This window comes from Penicillium chrysogenum (genome assembly GCF_028827035.1).
Source record: "Penicillium chrysogenum strain IBT 35668 chromosome Unknown utg000005l_segment0_segment0, whole genome shotgun sequence".
Taxonomy (NCBI): Eukaryota; Fungi; Ascomycota; class Eurotiomycetes; order Eurotiales; family Aspergillaceae; genus Penicillium; species Penicillium chrysogenum.
The window spans coordinates 2,276,803-2,297,896 of NW_026622753.1; the positions used below are offsets into that span (position 1 = coordinate 2,276,803).

Here is a 21,094-nt window from a genome sequence, read left to right on the forward strand (position 1 = left end):
GGGTTGAGTTCTAAGGATCAACTTGGCCTGGTCTGTATTTACGTAGCAATATCATGTCTTCTCTCTCTCTCTCTCTCTCTCTATACATATGTATACATAGAGGTTATTCTGTCTCTGACCATACCATGTACACAGATATAATCAAGCCCTTGATGCCAAAGTCTCAACATTTGTACCGGATTGTGGTCTCCTTGGCGACGTGACTCTTTCCACATGATCGACGATCCATTGCATACCCAACTGCCAGAGCGCCTCGTTGTCGCTGTCGACTGGCTTGGTTTGATTCCACGGAGTATACCAGGTCTATTATCAAATGAGCTAGATGAACCATGGGGTATCTTGTCGGTAATTTTTTATAGAGAAGCCGTGGGACGTGCTCGAAGGAGCCCGAGGTTTGGATGAGTTGATCATTTCATAGTTGGGAATAATAGCATGGTATGTATTCTGACTCGTTATATAGAGAGATAGAAAAAAAGCCATTCCAATCACTTCAGTTCAGTTCAGCACAACAACTGTTTGAGTGCTCACCTCTTGCTGCTTTTTACTCTGTACAACTGGTCAGACCTATATTCAGTTCATGCAGCAATCCAAATTGCTTGGATATTTCAATTATATGAGGGAGGCACAATTTTCATAGAATACATGTATCAATGAAGGATGAGAGAATATGTCTATACCGATCTCTGTATAGAAACATATGGCTAGTTGCTCTTTCTGTCTCTTCCTCCACATCTAATGCATAATCTGATATATTTACCCAGATGGCTTCAGATCTCTTTCAGATATTTGTTTTTAGGCTATACCGCCCCTTTGCGCCTGAGCCTATAGATCCAGAACAGTCATTTCTCTGATCCTGTCATCCTTGCCTGGTGAGGTGGACTCTTAAGTGAGATGAGTGAAGAAAAGCTATGTATAGAGATCTATTCTCCCTTTAAAAGTTCAGGACAGTCTTTCTCAAGTAGCCCTCAATTGTGAAATTCATTCTGTCACATTGTGATATTCGCGAGTGGACCTCGCTAGAATGCTAGAGATACGGCACACAGTGAAAGCTAAACCCCGTCACCGCCATTGCTTCTTTGTGAACAGTTGGCATTCGGTTGACCCTGGCCCCTTGCGACTCTAGTTCACCAATGAGCCAGAATGGCGTAGATATGGCCTCCATGTATATAAATTTCAAAGTCGAATACTCCATACAGGTCCAGACCTCCAGACCTCCGGACCCCCCGCCTATCCGGGGGCCTGATGGAATGACTAAACTTTCGATGAGTCATTGGAATTGGTCACGTGAGCGGTATCACAGGCGGTGGCCGATTGTGCCAATGCCTCTGATAGAGATCTAGATTTGGGTGCTATTCTTCTAGACTTATTGCTGCCTGTGCTATTGTACTATTGTATTTGCTCTTTGAGTTATCACCATGTTTAACCTTGCCCTAGACAAGGCATTTTAGTCTCTCACCTCTTCTCACTTAATACGATCTTTATTTGGACCACTTTCACAATGTCTACGAGCGAGGAGGCGAGTCGCTTGCGTGATCTCCAAGCAGACGTTCGCGACCAGGATGATCTTGAGAGAGATATCACTCGCCAGGTACAACCCAGCCCTTGATTGCCTATTACCTTGGACTCACATTTCTCTTTTGTAAGGCCGATAAAGTTCTGGCCGACAAAGCGGAAGAGAACGACATCAAGCGACTTGAGAAAGCCCTTGTGGATCGGGAGTAAGAGCGCATGCCCTAATATTCGATGGCGTTACTAAATCCATCCACAGGCGGGTCGATTCACAGGTCCGCCAAGCGCAGCAGCGCTTGACACAGCCCGTCGGAGCCGCCACTCGCCATCGGGTCGAGAATGAGCTGAAAAGGCTGCAGACGCGCAAGGCCGACCTAGGGAAAGACCTGAAGGACATACAACAGCGCATTGACGAAAGGCGTGAGTCGCAGGGAAAGTCGACGGTAGCGCATGGATCAGGGCGACAGCCGAACGAGTCCCGCCGCGACTATCTCCTGCGAACAGGAAAGATCACCCCGTTCGCATTGATGCAAGAGGGTTCCAGAGATGGACCACTTGCCAATCTCCACGATGCACTTGTCGATACAGAGGATCAAAAGCAGGAGGAGGAGGAGCGCGAACAAGCCAAACATCAGCCGGCCGTGTCCCACCGGGACCTTGCACGTCCAGACCTCGACTTTGAGGAGAGCATCGAAAGCAAGAGGAAACGGAGGAAGGTGGATCGTCGTAGATCCCCGGGAGCAGATTCTTCGGCAAGTTATGTTGCCTCTGATGCCGACACTACATCCGAGGGTGAAGAGTTCATGCCTGATACTCTCCCTGAGGCCAAGCCAAGTCGCAAGCGCAAAGAAGGAAAAGTGACCACTGAGCTTGAAGACCTGAGTGGGGTCGATGATGGAAACGAGGCAATATATCAGTCCCGCGTCAAGGAATGGATCAGTCGGCGAAGCTCTGCTCGACAACATGCCGACAGTCATTCTGTCGAAGTTGGCCTGAACGAAGAAGAGGAGTGGCTTCGGCCACATCCCACTGAACCAGCCATGGAGCTTGACAATGGATTGCGGGTCCCTGGGGACATTAGTCGCTTCCTGTTTTCCTACCAGAAAACTGGAGTTCAATGGCTTTGGGAGCTGCACCAGCAAACTGTCGGCGGAATCATTGGAGACGAGATGGGGTTGGGGAAAACTATCCAGGCGATCTCTTATCTTGCGGCACTGCATCATAGCAAGAAGTTCACCAAACCGGCCATCGTTGTTTGCCCCGCAACTCTTATGAAACAATGGGTTAATGAGTTTCACCGCTGGTGGCCACCCTTCCGTGTTTCCATCCTACACTCCTCAGGCAGCGGAATGATAAATATTGGCAAGGAAAGCAGCCGAGAACATGCGCTTACGTCAGAAATGATGGGTAGTCACAGCTCTCGTCACCTATCCGCTGGTCAGAAAGCGGCTAAAAAGATCATCAAGCGTGTCACGGAGGATGGCCATGTCCTTGTGACTACATACTCAGGTCTACAATCTTATGCAGATGCTCTTGTTGATGTCGAATGGGGATGCGCTATCCTTGACGAAGGTCATAAAATCCGCAATCCAGATGCAGGTATCACCTTCAGCTGCAAGGAACTCCGCACTCCACATCGTATCATTCTTTCGGGGACCCCAATGCAGAACAGCCTGGTGGATCTTTGGTCACTATTTGACTTTGTGTTTCCGATGCGCCTGGGGAACCTTGTTACATTCAAAAATCAGTTTGAGATCCCCATCCGTCAGGGTGGATATGCCTCTGCATCGAACCTGCAAGTGCAGACGGCTGCAAAATGTGCAGAAACTCTCAAAGATGCCATCAGTCCTTATTTGCTCCAGCGATTCAAGGCTGATGTAACATCTGATCTGCCGCTGAAAAGCGAACAGGTCATTTTCTGCAAATTGACCCAACTCCAGCGAACCATCTATAAGAGATTCCTTGGCTCGGACGACATGAAGTCTATCATACGTGGGAGAAGAAACTCTTTGTATGGCATCGACATCCTGCGTAAGATCAGCAACCATCCAGACTTGGCAGACCACACATTGCGCTCTCGCGAGGCAGACTATGGTGATGCGGAGCGGTCAGGCAAGATGAAAGTTTTGAAGGGTTTGCTTGAGGTCTGGAGAGATACTGGCCACAAGACGCTGCTTTTCACCCAGGGCCGTCTGATGCTAGACATCATTGAGAAATTCCTTGTGGTGCTGGGTGGGTTCAATTGCCGCCGAATGGACGGGACTACTCCTATCAAGGAGCGACAGAGCCTGGTTGATGATTTCAATAACGACCCCAATATCCATGTTTTCTTACTCACCACCCGTGTGGGCGGAATCGGAGTGAATCTGACAGGTGCTGACCGTGTCATTATCTACGATCCCGACTGGAACCCATCGACTGACTTGCAGGCGCGAGAGCGCGCCTGGCGTCTGGGACAAAAACGTGATGTCACGATCTTCCGCTTGATGACCAAGGGCACTATCGAAGAGAAGATCTACCACCGCCAGATCTTTAAGCAATTCTTGACCAATAAAATCACCCGTGATCCTCACCAACGAGAAGGTTTCCAGCTGAGTGATCTTTATGATCTGTTTACTCTTACGGACGAAAATGACGACGAGTTGGAGACGACTAAACTCTTCAAGGATGCTGAAGTCACATATCAGGAAGAGGCTAAAGATGATAAACGTGGCAGCAAGAGTAAGCCTGCCCGGACTCCCAAGGAGGAAGACGACATCAACGACATCCATGGTATCGCCAAGGTCGAAGAATTCCAAAACACCGCCGAAGAGGAGAAAAATGCCAAAACTTCCGAAGACCGCATTATGCATGGTATCTTCGCTCGTTCTGGGGTCCACTCTGCAGTGCAGCACGAGCAGATCGTAAATGGCAAACGAGTCCTTCGCGCAGACCCCAAGATGATCGAAGCTGAAGCTCGCCGCGTCGCCAATGAAGCCGCCGAAGAGCTCCGCAAAGCCGAAGAAACCGCCCGGGCACTCCCAATTGGACTTCCCACCTGGACAGGCCGTTTTGGGATGGGAGGCCGCGAAGACCCACGGGCTGCTGGTAGCTCAGCTCGCCCTGCTGGGGCAGGACCATCATCCTCAGACCTGTTGGCTAGGCTCAACCCTGCTGCTGCCGCAGCTGCTGGACAGAGAAGCAGTGGCTCCGATAGTCCATCGGCGCGGATGCCCCGCGGCAAAGATTTTATGCCCTTGATCCGTGATTTCCTTGCCTCTCAGCGTGGGCCGACCCTGTCGCAGGCGATTGTTCACCATTTCAATCATTACTGCTCCAATCCGCAGCGTGTTGCTGAGTTCCAGGAGTCGTTGAAGAAGGTTGCGACACTTGAACATGGCCGCGATCGTCGGGGTCGGTGGACACTGAAGCCTGAATTTGCCCGGAATGCCAATAATCGGGGTCGGTGATGGTTCCGCCAGTGGATTGGGGGCATTCCGAGGCAGAATTTGAGCAGGCTATATTCCTTTTTACTCTGGGGATATTCATGTACGATAACTAGTGGGTTTCACGAGATGATGAATGACAATGACAATGCCGATACCCTTTATGCGATTGCACGGTTGAACACGGTGTACTCTCTAAGTACTGCATAATTCGTACCTATAGTTACTTCATTGCCGTAGATGGTATCCACTAGGCACATGCTTAAAACGCCCTGTGGGACAGTACCAAGGGCTTCTAGCACGCATAGAGGCAAGCTGCCGTTTAACTCAAAGCCATGCGTTCATTTACACTGGCCATGATGTACGCCAAGTATGAAAGAACATGTCAGTATTTCAGTGCCTTATGCTACTCCGTACTTCCCGATAACTCATCAAAGAAAGGGGCCGGATATTCTAATAATATTTCTAATGGCTCCTCAACTTTCCATGTTTTCAGCCGTGTTCTATTTCTGGTGGGACCACAAATTATCAATGATGCAAGAGAAAAAATATAGAAGCGAGGATATACCGAGCCAAATAGGCAAGAGATTTTCGTTTATGCAAAGTACTCCGTAAGAGTCGCAACGACCCGATATTCATCGACAAGCCAGACAGGATTCAGGGGAAAAGGCTCCACGGGAATCTTGGCATTCGTTTGTCTTCTTTTATTTCAGTGGCGGAAAGGGTTTCAGTATGATTGATGTGTTTTCTTGTGATATGAAATCATTGAAACAGAATTCCAAGGTTCACCTGAGATCACCGTGAAACCCTATCATAGGGAGCAAAAGCACATCATTGAGATCACCAATCTTTGTCTTCCTTCCATCGATGGATAGAAGGGGCACCAGTGGGTGTGATCTGCACTCGACCACAATCATGACTGGTTCGGATGGTATAGGTAGTCAGGTACCCACTTAATGACTTCCAGCATGTCGATTGTAATCAGTATCCGGTGCGTTAGTCCTTTCGTTTACCCCATATACGCCGGTTCTGATACAGGAGCGTGGATCAGGCAAGATCCTGCAGCCATAGTTGTTATGTCGGCCCAAAAGTTGCCAGCGCCTTGCATGCTGCGAACAAAAACAAAGGAAAAAAGCAGAAGAGTGGCATCGCCAGAAGGCTGAGTCAAGGGAAGTAGAAGAAGCATAAATCGAGAGTTCTATGCTTTACCAATGACGGCTTCTATTTTGATCTTAAAGGACGCCAACGGAGGATCCGCATCAGCCTTGGATACTCGAAACAGTCGGCCCTATACTCCACCGTGGAGCATGTGTTCATCGACTGTCTCCCATGGATATCCCAAAGCATATAAATGCGTCACTTCCCCGTCAAAATTCTACCCCTCTCTTGAAAAGAAGATATAAAAACAATCAAACACCCTCGAGCAATCCTTAACTTCAAATCTCCCCAACTCAACCTCTTCCCCTACCATCCAAAATGAAGTTCTTCGCCACCGTCGCTCTCCTAGCCACCGCTGTGGCTGCCGCCCCATCCGAGAAGCTCTTCAACCTGAAGACTTCCGGCGCCAGCAACAGCTCCCACAACGACCTGTACCTCTCCGTTGGCCACGGACTGATCAGTGACCCGCTCAACAGCGAAGCTGTCTTCTCGGGAGCCCCGGCCAGCCGCGCCGCCGCCTTCTCCTTCGTCAACGGCACCATCGTCTTGGATACTGAGACCAAGGCCCCCTGGACTCTCGACTTGATCAACGTGGAAGGTAAGATAGCTCTGCTCGGATCTAGATGAGACTGTTTCCTGAACTTGAATGTTAACGATGTTGGTACCATGTAGGCGTCCGCAAGGAGCGCGCCCAGATCAGCGTTAATCCCACCCATGGCTCGAAGGGCTTCTCTATCGGCCGCCACGGAGTCCAGGGCCCCAGTGAGACCTGGGATGGATGGTTGTGTAAGTTCTTACTATGTCCCCTTTCCAAGGAATGATCTTGCCGAGTGCAAATGGCTGACTCCTCTTTTAGGGTGCCCCGCCGATGTGGAGGCCGGCCAGTTGCTCCCCAACTTGCACTTCCTCAGCAAGACTGTTCAGGAGCCTGCTCTCCCGGCTGGATGTGACAGAATCCAGCTCAGCCCTGTTCCCAAGAGCTCTGCTTAGAGGGATTTGGGATTTCATCTCGCCGCGAACATCAGATTGTGATACGTGCTTTCTAGTTTCCGTGTTCTCTTTGAGATTTGGAACTTTTACTGGGCTTTAATTTCAGCATGTTTCAGCGTATAAGTTAGGCTTAATTGATAGCACATTGATTATTCTACTAGTTATTTATCCTAAGATCCATGGATGTTCCAGGAGCGCTCTGATATCAAATTCTCTATACAAATCCCCACTAGCGCCACATCCACTCTATCCTTCCATGTCTCCCTATCAGAAATAGTAGAGAGTATCATATATATCCCCGCCCATCCTTCTTCTCCATTCCGATCCCTGTACTCCCAATGGTTTTGGGTGACCATGACTGTGGTTAGATCGCCACCCCCATATTTGGGAAACTTCTTCGGCGGAACCGAGACATGCTCGACCTTGGGTACCAGCAGCTAGGTGGCGATAATAGATGTCTACTTTAGGTTCGTTGTCGTTTACAACACGGCTGACATCAAACATCGGTTCTAATAGTTATCATCATATGCACTTCCATAGTAGGACCAGAAGAAATATGCCGCTGGGTGATAAGGACCTTGTCGTTGATGGCTCTTCTGCGGTTTTGTTGCGTTGTGCAACTATACTATGTCATGGTTTATGGCCATCATTTGCTTATCTTGGGTTGTATATTCTTGGAATGACTGGAATGCTGGCCAAACTCGAATGACTTGGGTGAGTGTCTCGCCAGGATGGATTGAAGTATCACTTATATTGTGCCTGAAACTGAAACCTTTGTTTTAGTTTGATGTGATATCCATGGATACTCCGTACAGTCCCCTAATAAAGTGAAGAATGAGAAATGACCATGTCTTATAATTTAGAGGTCATTTTGTACTCACAATTGAAGAGATAGATACTCCGTATAGTCAAATAAACCACAATAAATCACCCTCCCAATAGTTTTGCCTATAAATAGCTGATGTCTCACATGCTGGACAGCCACTACCTATTTGGGCTTAGCCCCGCAATACTCAAACATCGCATCTTCTCTTTCTCTGTTTCTTCCCCTTCTCTCTAATCATCTGTGAAGACATTCGTACATTCGTTTACTGCTCTGAAGTTATTTACAATCGCGAAATTCCTTCGCGAGATCTGCATGTTTTAGCGCCAAGACTGGGGGGATCAATACCATATTCTGCACTCCACGTCCTTTTGATCGTCCTTCCGTAGCAACCGAAATTGCTTGGTACCGAAACCAAATCGATAAGCCTGTTTCGAGGCCTTTCTTTTTGACAGGTCACACCGGGTTGTGCAAGGGGCGTGATCAATCCGCCTTTCAGCCCAAGGAGTAACACCTCGGTCGCTTAATTTTTCGAACCTCCAGATCTTTTTCCCAATCCTCGACATGCGGTGTTTCATACTGAGCGTGCTTTGCACCATCCTGTTGCTGGGAACCATATCATCGGCTTGGCCATGGCCACCCTATGGAGAACTTCTGGGCGGTCACTTGGATAAGCGAGCAGGTAATTGAGGGCTCTCATCATACCATTGTACCCTTGATGCTGACTTCCCTTCAGACACCACAGAGACAGCAACAGCTGAACCCTCCGAACCTACCACGGATACCTCCGCTGCCCCTAAGACTTCTACCGGAACCACCACTGGGACAAATACCGACTCAAATACCGACACCAAAACAGGAACTGCAACCGATTCCGAGAAGACTGGCACAGAAACTGGGACGAAGACAGGAACAAGCAAGACTACCGCTACCAGCTCGATCTCCATTGACCCTGCTGCCGCTCCTGGCGGTGTGTCCATGATCACCCCCGCTTCCTCGTCAACGACCTACTACAAGATCGGCGAGGATGTGACATTTGTGTGGAACTATACCTCCTTGTCGGTCACGCCGTCTGCAGTCAACGTCGTGGCTTCGTGCAGTCTCAACGCTATGAAATATACGCTCTCTTCCAACATGACCGTAAAGGAGACTGGAAGCATCGTGTGGGATACTGGAAAATACCAGAAATCAGCCACCATTCCGTTGCTTACCGCGTCGTATACTCTGATCGTCTATGATGCCGATAAAGAAATCAGCGATGTCGCAAGCGCCGGACACTTGAGCTCGCAGAACGGCGGTTACGTATTTGGGATGTACACCCCCCAGCCGTATACCCCACTGAATGGTGAGCATTTAAACCATCCTCGTTTGAACAGGCTGCTAACTTTTGTCCAGAATTCAAGTGCGCCACCTGTAGCGGCGCCCTGTCCGAAACCAGTCGCCTAGCCATCAAATTCACCGTCGGCATGGCCGTCATCACATTCGCTTCTTTCACCTGGTTTGCGGGCAGTGCTGGCGTTCTCGCCACTTGAAAAGCACCCACTTGGTGCACTCGAATTGACTTGTCATGAACACATTCCTTTTATTTTAGGGCGTTGCATTGCTAAAGCGATCTGGATTTACGATAATAGCAGGAAGACGGCGTTGCGTGATACTTTTATTAGCATGTGTATTTATTTATTTTTGCATTTCATCCTTTGTCTAATCTGTTTATTTTACTTATAATAAGCGATGATGGTCGGTTGGAGATTTTGATATTTTTTAGTATCTTTGATTCTTGCATACAATACAACCTCTGTTGCATCAACCCTCCATTTCAAGGTATTCTTCCTCAATATGTCCTCACATCACGGACAGATTTCCTACCCGACTTGACTTCGATCTGGCACCGGGCACCTTCACCTGGGCCTCACTTTAGCCTCAGTTTTCCTTCATGGCTTGCTCACGGCGCCGGCGAGCCTCGAGGTAGATGAGGTTGACCTTCAGGGTTCCCATGATCCAATCATGCTCGAGGTGCCGATTGGCATCCGCTGGACGGCTGATTTGATGTTTTGCGTAGGAGTTCGCAAGGCCGGCCATGTGGTAGCTCGCAGCTGTGGCCAGCAGCACGTTGTTGCAGCTGAGCATGACGTCAATGTCGAATGGCTCGTCCAAAGCCTTTCGCAGCGCCTCTGCCTTTCCTATTCTGGATTCCCCAGCGGTGGCTTCGGTCTTGGTGAAGTCTGCGGCGTTGGGACCGTATGCCTCATACGCCTGGTTTGGCTGACGGTCATTCAAGTCAGTTCGGGAGTTCATGTTGACTCCCTGCTGGTAGAGTTCATTGTACTTGCTGTCGAATGGCTCTAGATCCATAACTTCATGAGCCGGGTGGATGTCACTCTCATTGATCTGCTCAAAAGCCATGGGTGCTTCGGGGAAAATGCCTTGGTAGTTACCAGCTTCCTGGTGGACGTTGCCAATGTCGCTTTTGAATGGTTCGAGAAGCATGCGTGCCTGGGAGGAAAATCCTGGGTAACGGATACCGGCATGCTGGATAGCATTGCTAACTTCTTGGGTATCAAAGTCTTGCCCAAGAACATCAAGTTGCTGGGTCATGCCTTGTTGACTGATAGTACTGTGAACATCTCTGCTATAGGCCTGATATTCTTCATTGTCCATAGGCACTATTGTTTGCGGGGAATTGACCCGTCGATGGTAGACATCACTCTTCGGGTAGAGATCGCCGGGCTGGATGACAGGGCTGCGCTGGTGAATATAGCATTGCTGGTGAATATGGCAGGGATAGGAAGCATTGTCTTGACGGCCGGCATAGTCTGGGTTGAAAGACATGGCGCGTTGTTGTGTTGATGAGAAGATGGCTGTTGATGTCAGGGTCATTGTTGGTGGAAGTCATCTTGTTTTCGAAAATCGCCCTGGCGATGGGGCTCCGTCTGAGAGGTACTGCCTTGACTTGGGGTCATCACTTACTTGGGGTCATCACTTCCTCACTAGTATGTTCTCGATTGTCCCTCTTAGCCCTGGGGTTCCTGTTTGCGCAGCCTGGTTTTGCAGTCCGGATCCCTCGTTGGTCACTTCCTGATTTGTCCTTCTTGCCCTACCGCTCCCCTTTGAGATTCTTGCGTTGGAGTCATGACTCCCTTTTTGATATCTGTCTGATCGATGTTGTTAGCCCTGCTATTACTTTGAGCGGGAGCTGTAGCTTCGGTGTCGGTTCCTCGAGTGACATGCGCAGGCGTATTCTTGCCTTTCTGGGAGCTTTCGCCTTACTGCCTCATACATCACATCACCTTCCTGGAAGACTATATTGCAGATGTCAGCGTGTCGGTAGGCCTTGTCTCCCTCTCTTCTTTGAACATCATCTTTTGGGAATTGACTGGCTTACGGTGCGGTGGTCTTGGTGCCGGACATAGTCTTGGTGGCATGGACCCTTTTTATTGCGATCCATTAGCCCAGGGCTGGGGACCTCCGCAGATAATTTGATGGAGCTATGGTGTTGAAGAGATGTCGCTTGATGCGAGGGTATTGATGTTCAGAATGCCGATTAATGAAGCAAAATCAGAATCGAGATATTTTTGGCACAAGATGTTTATGTGTTTCATTTCCAACCTTGGAAGGGTCATTGTTCGCTTAGTCGCTGCGTGGATTATTACCTAGTCGGCCTGTATGATCTACCTGCATAGGTATGTGCTTAGATAGTTGGATCTATGTCCAAAGGATGCCGGGAAGGGTGTACCTGACTACATGGGGTTGTGCATGTTGCCCCAACAAAAAGATAAAATACAACATACATAGATACTCTTTTATTGATCGTCTGAGCCACCCTCTGCCTACGGGAATATATGCATGCAGCCGGATGTTCCAGATGTCCCTTTGTTGCGACATCTGGAGCAATGAGGCGTTCAGTTCTGTTTCAATTCCTGCGCAAAGACAAACGAATACACAACAAAGCTTGATGTCTTACTTCTTTACAATTGACAATCGGAGTCTGTCTTACAGATAAAGAAAGCCGCGGGAAGCTATTCAAGCGTCCATTGACTGGGATTTTAAAGCGTAGAATATAAAAGAAGCTATCTGGTCTCCTACCTCTTCTCCTTCCTACCCATGAAAATAATCTCTACCAACCGCGTAGCCTAACTTTTCCATGCCCAACATCATCCCCAAGCCATCACCGACAAAGTATCCGATCCGAAAAAGACAATGCCTTCCCAACTAGGCTGGATCTGGCCCAAAGATCCACGCCCCGGCAACCCACAACGCTGGCCACGCCGCTGGCGCTTCTTTGACGTCCTAACAGGCAAAGGGCCAGACATCTACGTTGGCCGAATAGGCCAGCCCAAAAGCAAGACCAGGAGATCATCCTCTCGATCCCGGTCCGGACCCACAAGACAAGAATGGTCCCGATGGGGGAGCAACCCCAACGACCCCGACTCGAACTACAGCCCGTTTCCCTGGGTGCGGCAGCCCGCGGGCGAATGCTATGATTTCCGCACTAGGAAGTACCACGTCCCGGACCACGGGACCTGGAGTGCTGTTGAGTATTGCAACGGGGGCAGGGTTCGGCGGGGGGAATGGGTCGGGAAGGAGGAGGTTCATTGTGTGCCAATGCGATATTGGGATCGGAATGGGGTTGAGTATCCGGCGGAATTTTGGCATGATAGTATCTATGGGAAGCATAGTCGTTGATGGCAATTGATGGGACGGGGGAAGGTGAAAGGAAAATGTGGGTGTCGGAGGGTAATTTACATGTTATGTTTTTACATCCAGAGAGATCGCTTAGAACGTTTCAATAATTCTTTTCCCAAAAGCTGATGAGCTGATGAAAAATGTAGGCCAATGGGGTGGCAGCCTTCTAAAATTTTCCTCCGAGTTCCAAGAGACCTGCCCAGGTTCTCCAATCAGGCGCACCCATAGTGCAATGCGTCAAAGGTGTATATACGTGCTGGTCCATCAACAGACTGTTGATTCGCCTGAGGTCGTCGGAGGGTTGGCAGTTGGGCGCCGTTATCAGTCAGGCGATTGCACTTGACGCATGGTGTCTGCTTGATATCCGCATAGGAAGAAATCATATCCTGCATCGGTAATTAGCAAGTGTCTCCTCCAGAGTCAGAAACATAACATACCAGCAAGAAAGCAAGGTCCCATTTCCGTGGCCGTGACTCCACACATCCCAGTATAGCATTCTCAAGTTTCGTAGGTGACCGGCCAGCGATCTTGCTTGAAACCTCCCAGCCAGAGATCGGAGAGCCAGGGAAAGATACTCCTTTGACCTGGAAGACAACACCAGCTCTGACAAGTGCTACTGCTAGTGAAGTCCCATCCAAGTCCTTGATAACCCGTACACCTGGCATATCCCGCTGAGCAAATCGCTCCAAAACATTCTTCCATTCGCCCTCGGTAGACTGCGCTTTAGTACGTTCAGCCTCTTCGTTCTCGCGCTGACGCTCATCTATTTTGGACTTTTCCTTTTGCGCTAGCTCTTCTAGAAGAACGTCATAATCCCTTTCCCACTTCCCCGTCGGCTGAAGAAGCTGACCATTGGCTTCCTTGATGCGTGATTCAACATGTGCCCATACGGACGTCAATTCCGGATCCCGCCACAAGGACTGAAATTGCTGGACATCAGCGACGCGTGCGCGTGCGGTCTCATCCAGACTAGCCCGGAGAACCCGCGGTGTTTCAGCGACTGGATTGCCGAGTGCCACTTTATCTGGATTTGCAATAGGCACTAGAGGTTCTAGTAGGCCTTGAGGCATGAATCCACGCAGTTCATGGATCTGGATATCTTGTTAACTTGATTTTGTGGCAGAGTTGCAAGGGCTCCTGTACTTACCTTGCGTTCGAGTTCTTGTAGTTTTGCTAATGATGAAACAAGTTGAATCTCCGAGTCCAGCCCTGAAGTTTCCCTGGTGCCAGTCACGGAGTTCTGATTGGTAGCAGCCATCGACTGGGCAGTTGAGATGGCTTTTTGTGAGTGACTCGATTAAATGGTCAAATATGCCCCAAAAATGTCCCGAATTGGCCTCAGGGGATAAGTTATATAGATATATATTTGAATAGGCACCTGAGTTTCGAAGTGCACAATCAAGCAAGGTGGAAGGCAACGAGTTATCGCAGTGATTGTTTTGCGGGCGATGAGATCACCCCGTATCGTCTGTTATATAATGAAGTGTCAAATAAAAGTTTCCAGAGTCGAATAAGAGAGTGTGTTTTTGATGTTGGATGACAGATAATGATATTTTTGTTGCTTAAAGCTGTTTCAGTAATGAGAGGATGGGAGGATGTGAGAGATGAGATGGGCCGTGAACCAATCAGGAAACTCCAGCCACAATCTCCTGTGCCACAAGTGGCTGAGTCAATGCTTACATACTCTTATTTTTCTAGGTACCTGGAGTGCACTTCCATTTCCTTTCCAAATTTGATTCGGGTATTCCCCTTTGAAAGGTTTTGAAAGGTTTTGAAAGGTCCCTAATTCGTAACTGCCTTGAATTACAGCTCCATCACACTACCTGTGTCTTTGACCCTAGGTGGCCGGTCTTACCCTGAGTGAGTTCAGTTTGAAGCAAGCTTTTGCTAATGAAGCTGCCCAGGTGCGGCTTTGATGAATAAGAACCCTCCCGTTACAGAATTATCTGGACGCAAAAAAATCTAAGGAGCCGCACCGGGTGCAGTCTATGTCGCTTTGTTGGCCAACGAAGCTATAGAGACTGGATGGAACAAGTCCTCCATTGTCTCACTTCTGCAAACTTCTTCGTAGAATTAGCTCTCCAGCATGCTGTCTCGACCTTGGCTGGTCTGTAGAGACTCCTGTAGCCCATCATCCGATACTTCCTGTCCACCTTCACCAGGACCCATCAACATCAACCAGCACGGCAACTTTCACACCTTGAAATTCATCATGGGCAGGACAGGTGAGGCATCTGTCTTTCGGCATACCCCACACAGACCAGAATCCGACACACGACTGCCTCAAGCGTGACGGGCCTTACGTAACCGCTGCATTCTGGGAATTGATGAATGTATCAAGGTATGATCGACTCACAAGAACAACCCTAGAGTTTCTGGATAATTGCTCAATAAATCTCAAGCTTTCCTTCATGCTACAATGAAGCTGATTGAAGACGAAAATTTCGAGGAGATGCGAATGTCTTTTCATCGATCCTTGGGCTGCCACGACAATTCGCAATTCACCAGGTGGGGATCAACTGCGCCCCCGAGCAGAGCCTCAAAAAAAGTGGGGTAGAAGAGGCTCCGCCCCCAAAACAAAATAAAAAGATTCGAATTCCCACATTTTGAGACCACAGCAACAATGACAGACCAAAAGATCGAAGATGACTTCCTCCAGGGTTCAGCCCCAAATGCAACCCTCCGCAAACTTGATTTCGAGCATACATCCCCACCGATCAGCGAATACAAAGGCCATTTCGCCGTTATAGTGGACAACATCTTCACCGAAGCCGAATGCAAAGAGCTCATCCGTCTAGCAGAAGAGTCAACAAGGACTCAACTCCCAGACTCGACCCTGTCGCCCCCCGCATGGGAACCGGCGATGATCAACGCCGGCGGCGGCAACCAAGTAATGGCCCTCGACTCACGCAAAAGTGAACGAATTATATTGGACTCGCCGGAAATTGCCGACAGAATCTTGGAGCGACTCATGCCTTTCATACGCGAGTGTGAACTCGACCGTGTCCAGAGCAAACCCATCGTTACAGGTCTCGGGCCAGCGAAACGGGGTGAAGTACTCCGTCTCAGTCGGCTGAATGAGCGCCTTCGGTTTCTACGTTATGAGGGCGGGGATTATTTCCGACCTCATTGGGATGCGTGTTATGTTACGCCTGACGGGCTAGAGAAGTCACTTTATACCATTCAATTGTATTTGAATGGAGACGGGGAACAGGATATGGAAGAGCTGCAGCCTCATATTGACGAGGCGGAGAAGTCGAATTTGATGTTTGGGTTTGGAAAGGACTGGGATACTGACCCTGTTGAGGTTGGGTCCAAGGATGTTCAAGTTGGCGACCGTGATTGTACTTCGGAGACTGAGACTCTTCTAGGCGGTGCCACCTCATTCATGGCTGGGACGAATCCGAGAGAGGCGGTTCGGGTGTTCCCAAAGACGGGGTCTGTTCTCATCTTCCAACAAAGGAACTTGTTACATGGTGGAGACGATGTGTTTAGAGGTGTCAAGTACACCGCACGGACGGATGTCATGTACACTACCGAGTGAAGAAGAGATTTTGCCCCTGGGTTTGAATCTCTTTACCGAGCAAGCCCAGTTTCAACCATAAACTATACTTTCCTATGGAATGAAGACAAGTATGCTACTGATAGGCGCGGCGTGATTTATCTCACGGGCAAGCCCGGCTCGTGATTTCATGCTACTGTAGTAAGCTAGTTTTTCATTTTAAGCGAACCCAGAATGAGTTCGTGTTCATATATGGAGGATGTGGTGTATGTAACCAACAAACGGTTTCCCCGTAACTTCCCAGTAAATCCCCCGCAGAGATGGAAGTTTTCTCCAGCCGGCTGCATTCTATACGAAGATGGGTTCAAAGGACCTCACGGAATCGAGGTCGATGTCACCACCATACTCCAACGAGCCCCGTATACCGCAACGAGCTTCATGTGCACCTCCCAGGCGACCGTTCCCGCAGGTCGTGTCAACGGATCACCTAGACTTCCCCACTCGATGTCATCGATTCCAGGAGATCCCCGGATGAACGCGAATGTGGTCGCACTTGGAAGGTACAATATCTGTCGGCTTTCCTTGGACCCAAAGTACGGATATAGCAATTTGTGAGATCGATGACCAAGTTTACCCCCTTCAAAGTCCCCAGATCTTAGTGAGCCATGGTCATCATGAACAACCAAATTCGCCACAAGCTATTGTTATGAAAGATACAACATATATATTGATGGCCTGAGGCCAAAGGACTCGATATTTTATAAATAGCCACACATACCGCCTTCCTAGCCAGGAAAGTGCGCTTTCCATTCTAAAGGTCACCGCGGTAGAACCCGACTCCACCGTCAGCAACGCTCTCACGCTCTGGTTAACTTGCCTCGATAGGATGATTTTGTTCGATTATTTCTGAATTGAATTGATGGGATGGGGCAGTGGCGGCCTGGACCATGGCTTGCCTAACACGATACGTCATGCGAAACTGATATTGGAAGGAGCACGCCCTTGGGAGAAGGCTCGCGACCTGATAATCAAGGAAAAGGCAAACCCTTCACCGCCTCAAATCGGAATTCACGGAAGTACTAGCCAACCCAAATCGAACTTGCGGTCTATACAACATATTTGGGAAATAAGCGGAAAGCTCTTAACGAGGTGGTCACTGCCTACTTGGAAAATACGAAAGAGTGGGGGCAAGGACCAGCGGATACTGCAGCCCCGGATCACTCGAGATCCCTTCATATTGAAGGCCGCATAAATCGGAGAATCATCTGCAATATGATCTTAGCTTCGGAACATCTTGCGGCTGATACGTGGCGAGGACAAAAAAAGACAAGTGGCCATCAGCTGAACTGCTCGATTTAGACCTCGACTCTCCAGAACAGAGATGGGGGGCCTAACCAGAACGAAAAATGGGAAGCCTAAGTGTGGGTTCTGGAAATTGAATTGTTATGATCTATTAATGTATACTCCGTAAAAGTGTATCTAAATACAGCTTAATTATTATCCCGGATATGGAATGCGGTCCGGGGCAGGTCGGCTATTCATCAAAGATGCCCCGATGCCATTTCATCTGGGCACCTTGGCAATGTTCTTACCCAAGCAGCTATTCTCCAATGAATACATACCCTTCTTGAGTCCCAACCCACTTCTATCATTCTTCCGTTTCACCATTCCAGGGTTCCTGAGGGTGGCGTGAAAATCGTGGCGTCCGTAACCGGGGTTACGGGGTTCATCCAAAATAATTCTCTCGACCCTTGGAAATCAGACCATCCAATATTGCTCACTTCGTACTTCGTATGAGAGAATCTGGCACAGAGTCATCGGTGATCGACAGCCGGTCTGACCACATTTGCGGGGTGAAGCTGGAGCTATACAATGATCCGATTGGTTGGGTTTTGAAGATGTCTTAGATAAAAAAGGAATTTATGTTCAATGTTGGCAGCCATGTGGAGAAATCAAGAATAGAGAATAACGCACAAATCATAGGATGTTGTAGGGCTGTCTCACTTCTACCTAAGTCTGCACATAATCAAGACACCGTTGTGGAGCAACGTATTCCAGGTGTTACCCGACTCGACGTTACATCCATGGATCCCTATAGTTCTATTTCGAAATGTGACCTGCAATGGGCTCAAGTTTGATATCATATCATGTAGGAAAACACATAAATAGCCCGTTCCTCCCATACTATCCTCCTCATCATCCTTCAAAATCAAATCAGACACTCAACCACTCAATCACTCAACCATCATCATGCAGCTCACCCAGCTCCTCCTTGCTACTGGCCTCTTGGCCTCCTCGGCCTTCGCTGCCCCTGCGGACACTTCCGCTAAGTCTATGATGGCCGACAGCCCCCAGTGGACCCTCCAGGACACCAAGCGTGTCTGCAACGAAGAAGACACCTCCTGCACCTGGACTTTCGGCATTTACCCCGGCGCCGGCGATGCCACTCCCTGCACCTACATTGTGGAGGGGAGCCCTGCCTCCCAGGCCGACGGTGGCCCCGTCACCTGCGGTGGATACACCGTCACCTCCGGCTGGAGCGACCAGTTCGGCGCGGAGAATGGTTTCACTACCCTCTCTGTTGTCAACGAGGCTCGCCAGATTATCTGGCCTGCCTATACCGATAAGCAGGTTGCTGGTGGTGAGGTTGTCAAGCCTGACCAGAGCTACTCCCCTGCTGCTCTCCCTTGAATGAAGATGGAATGATATCTCGGAGTATGAGCTGAATACCGTGTATACCAACCACTTTCCTTAATGACAATCAATGACAAGCGATTTAATATCTTCTACCTGTTATCATATGTATTTCATACTTAGGATCGGCTGTAGAAAAGAAGATAACCGCGTAGCACATAATGTGGTTCATGACGAAATTCGAGAAGTTTTCCTTTCATACTCGGTCTTCATACTTAAGACTTTGCTAAAGACGACGGAGGAGAATTAGGACAGTACATTGTTTTTGACTAAATTGATAAACCTCGGCGGCCTGGATAATTGCGGTGTGATTTCAGGTACCCCCGGCGGAATCAGGACTTTCTCCCCGTCTATTCCTCTCCCGTTACGAATGTCCAGGGATCCTTCCTCCCAGTAGACGTTTAGGTTGGTATCCTCTAGACGTTATAAGCTTCTTTTCTGCTAGCAAGGTCGAAGGGAACACTCGCAGTCGGAAATTTATAGCCGTCTACTTCCTAGCACGCAGACCCGTGGCTACGAAGACCATGTACACTATTGGTATAACGGCTTTGAAGCCAAATCTCTGTTCAACACGAGAATTCTAATAGCAGCACTTGTCAAATGTTAAAGCCACGTAATTCATAGCATGGCTATAGAGTGAATTTCCTCTAATTTGCAACGGCGTGGCTATCTATGCAGGCATCTCCATAAAAGACGGAGGCCTTAGCACCAACACATCAAGAAAAGAGAAGAAGAGAAAACCAAGCCACGGCCAGAAAGACCAGAAACGAAGAAAGCGAATTCTATCTGTTCATGTCGCCTCAGAGCCAATTACCCCAAAGCCACTGTACCGAAGACTGGACGTTAGTGTCCCCAAGCTTAGCCCCATACCATGTTCTCAATCTCGTTGTCCTGGGAGAGAGAGTCCGCATCGTCCATCTCTTCATTTCCCTCCCGGTATCGCCATCTCTTCCCCATGACATCCTTGAAAGTCTCAACATCCAGGTCTCCACGCATGATAGTCTCGGAGAACGGTCTGACCGGCTGGGAATCACCAAGAGGCTTCAGTTTCACGTCAAGGTCAGGGGCCACGAACAAGACTGCGCTCAATCGACGCACGCCCGGGGCACGGCGAACACGATGTTTGGCGGCGGAAACCCGGCCACCACTCAGAATAACCGCACACCATCCAGTCAGGACAACTGTGGCATCTCCGGGGACAGGAACCCACATGCCAGGGGTTTCTTCGAGCTCCAGGCCGGGCGTGCCATCCTGGAAGATAATGGAGAAGGTCCCATAATCCGTGTGAGCTCCGCATCCATTCGATGAGTCGGGGGCGGCCGTGTTAGGATTGTAGTCACACAGGCGATAGTTCATATTGTATGAGGTGTGTGCTTCAGCAAGATCGGTACCGGCGAGGATACTCAGAGAAGACAGTATGGTGGGCACATATTGAGCACTGAGGGCGTTGAAGAAGTCGAGGACCTCGGCCAGACCATTAGGATCCAGGGACTCACGTAGAACTTCCGGAATTCGAGAGTTTCGCATGGGTGAGAGGTCGATGGTAAACTTCTGATCCGACTCAGTTTTGTGCAGAGCAGCAGTCTTGATGACGCCCCGGTGAGGGTAGGTTGCGTTGAGCTTAGCAACATCGTCAGGGTGAGTGTGGAGATGATCAAAGAGGGCCTGGATAGCTGAGAATGGTGCTTTGGCTTCAAGATTGACTGCTGCGGTTGTAGACTTAGAGCTCAAAAAGGACACTGCCGGAGCTTCAGCTGGGCCAGGAGGTGGGGCGATTGGAGTCCCCTTGTTGATAACATTGGTAGCCATGATGGATTCCATGATGGTCAGAGTGATGGTAGATGAAGAAATGAAGTGGGAGTGAGAGAGTGTGAGGGTTTAAATAGAGGTGGGAAGTGAAAAGGAAGTGAACCCCCACTTTCAGGTGACATCACGGCAAACATTTGAGCAAACGTTGAGAAGTAGAGACCTCAGCGTAGTGTACTACGCTGGGACTCAAACACTGCAGCCCAAATCAGGCCATAGTGCTATAAGTTACTGAGAAATGTAACCAATTATCAGATGCTTCCAAGGTTGTATAAAGAGTTGTTGGTTGTCGGGCCCTGAACAAGGCGGACGGGGAGTGACTGCGCAGGAACGACAGGTGTGATTGTATGTGGCAATGAAATAAAACGACATACACTATATGTTATAGTATTCAACGGAAAGTAAGCTCTGTTTCTGTGCCATATATAGGTAGCACAGACCTCGCTTCACCCTGTTCACGACTTCGTACAGCTTATATTGCTATAGATGCTAGATGCCAAGCAG

General features: G+C 49.1%; 9 protein-coding genes across 9 annotated transcripts; 6 read left to right on the forward strand and 3 right to left on the reverse strand.

Annotated features, from left to right (window-relative positions):
* Positions 1–1,498: 1,498 nt before the first annotated feature.
* N7489_009264 (DNA-dependent ATPase RAD26) lies at positions 1,499–4,958 on the forward strand (the record flags this gene model as incomplete). Its single annotated transcript, XM_056715014.1, has 3 exons — positions 1,499–1,588; positions 1,645–1,718; positions 1,769–4,958. 3 exons carry the CDS (start codon positions 1,499–1,501, stop codon positions 4,956–4,958), a joined length of 3,354 nt encoding a protein of 1,117 aa, XP_056562636.1.
* A 1,452-nt stretch (positions 4,959–6,410) lies between these two features.
* On the forward strand, positions 6,411–7,082 carry N7489_009265 (uncharacterized protein; the record flags this gene model as incomplete). Its single annotated transcript, XM_056715015.1, has 3 exons — positions 6,411–6,690; positions 6,765–6,878; positions 6,949–7,082. 3 exons carry the CDS (start codon positions 6,411–6,413, stop codon positions 7,080–7,082), a joined length of 528 nt encoding a protein of 175 aa, XP_056562637.1.
* A 1,387-nt stretch (positions 7,083–8,469) lies between these two features.
* On the forward strand, positions 8,470–9,437 carry N7489_009266 (uncharacterized protein; the record flags this gene model as incomplete). Its single annotated transcript, XM_056715016.1, has 3 exons — positions 8,470–8,587; positions 8,642–9,250; positions 9,301–9,437. 3 exons carry the CDS (start codon positions 8,470–8,472, stop codon positions 9,435–9,437), a joined length of 864 nt encoding a protein of 287 aa, XP_056562638.1.
* A 388-nt stretch (positions 9,438–9,825) lies between these two features.
* N7489_009267 (uncharacterized protein) lies at positions 9,826–10,782 on the reverse strand (the record flags this gene model as incomplete). The annotated part of the gene is made up of 1 exon (XM_056715017.1): positions 9,826–10,782. One exon carries the CDS (start codon positions 10,780–10,782, stop codon positions 9,826–9,828), a length of 957 nt encoding a protein of 318 aa, XP_056562639.1.
* Positions 10,783–12,102: 1,320 nt separating this feature from the next.
* On the forward strand, positions 12,103–12,588 carry N7489_009268 (uncharacterized protein; the record flags this gene model as incomplete). Its single annotated transcript, XM_056715018.1, has 1 exon — positions 12,103–12,588. One exon carries the CDS (start codon positions 12,103–12,105, stop codon positions 12,586–12,588), a length of 486 nt encoding a protein of 161 aa, XP_056562640.1.
* A 212-nt stretch (positions 12,589–12,800) lies between these two features.
* Positions 12,801–13,864, reverse strand: N7489_009269 (RNA polymerase II mediator complex subunit MED27 domain-containing protein; the record flags this gene model as incomplete). Its single annotated transcript, XM_056715019.1, has 3 exons — positions 12,801–12,974; positions 13,026–13,679; positions 13,736–13,864. Coding segments are annotated over 3 exons (957 nt in total), but the record flags the coding sequence as incomplete, so codon positions are not given.
* Positions 13,865–15,211: 1,347 nt separating this feature from the next.
* On the forward strand, positions 15,212–16,132 carry N7489_009270 (uncharacterized protein; the record flags this gene model as incomplete). Its single annotated transcript, XM_056715020.1, has 1 exon — positions 15,212–16,132. One exon carries the CDS (start codon positions 15,212–15,214, stop codon positions 16,130–16,132), a length of 921 nt encoding a protein of 306 aa, XP_056562642.1.
* Positions 16,133–18,340: 2,208 nt separating this feature from the next.
* On the forward strand, positions 18,341–18,781 carry N7489_009271 (uncharacterized protein; the record flags this gene model as incomplete). The annotated part of the gene is made up of 1 exon (XM_056715021.1): positions 18,341–18,781. One exon carries the CDS (start codon positions 18,341–18,343, stop codon positions 18,779–18,781), a length of 441 nt encoding a protein of 146 aa, XP_056562643.1.
* An 861-nt stretch (positions 18,782–19,642) lies between these two features.
* N7489_009272 (uncharacterized protein) lies at positions 19,643–20,605 on the reverse strand (the record flags this gene model as incomplete). Its single annotated transcript, XM_056715022.1, has 1 exon — positions 19,643–20,605. One exon carries the CDS (start codon positions 20,603–20,605, stop codon positions 19,643–19,645), a length of 963 nt encoding a protein of 320 aa, XP_056562644.1.
* Between the last annotated feature and the right edge of the window lie 489 nt (positions 20,606–21,094).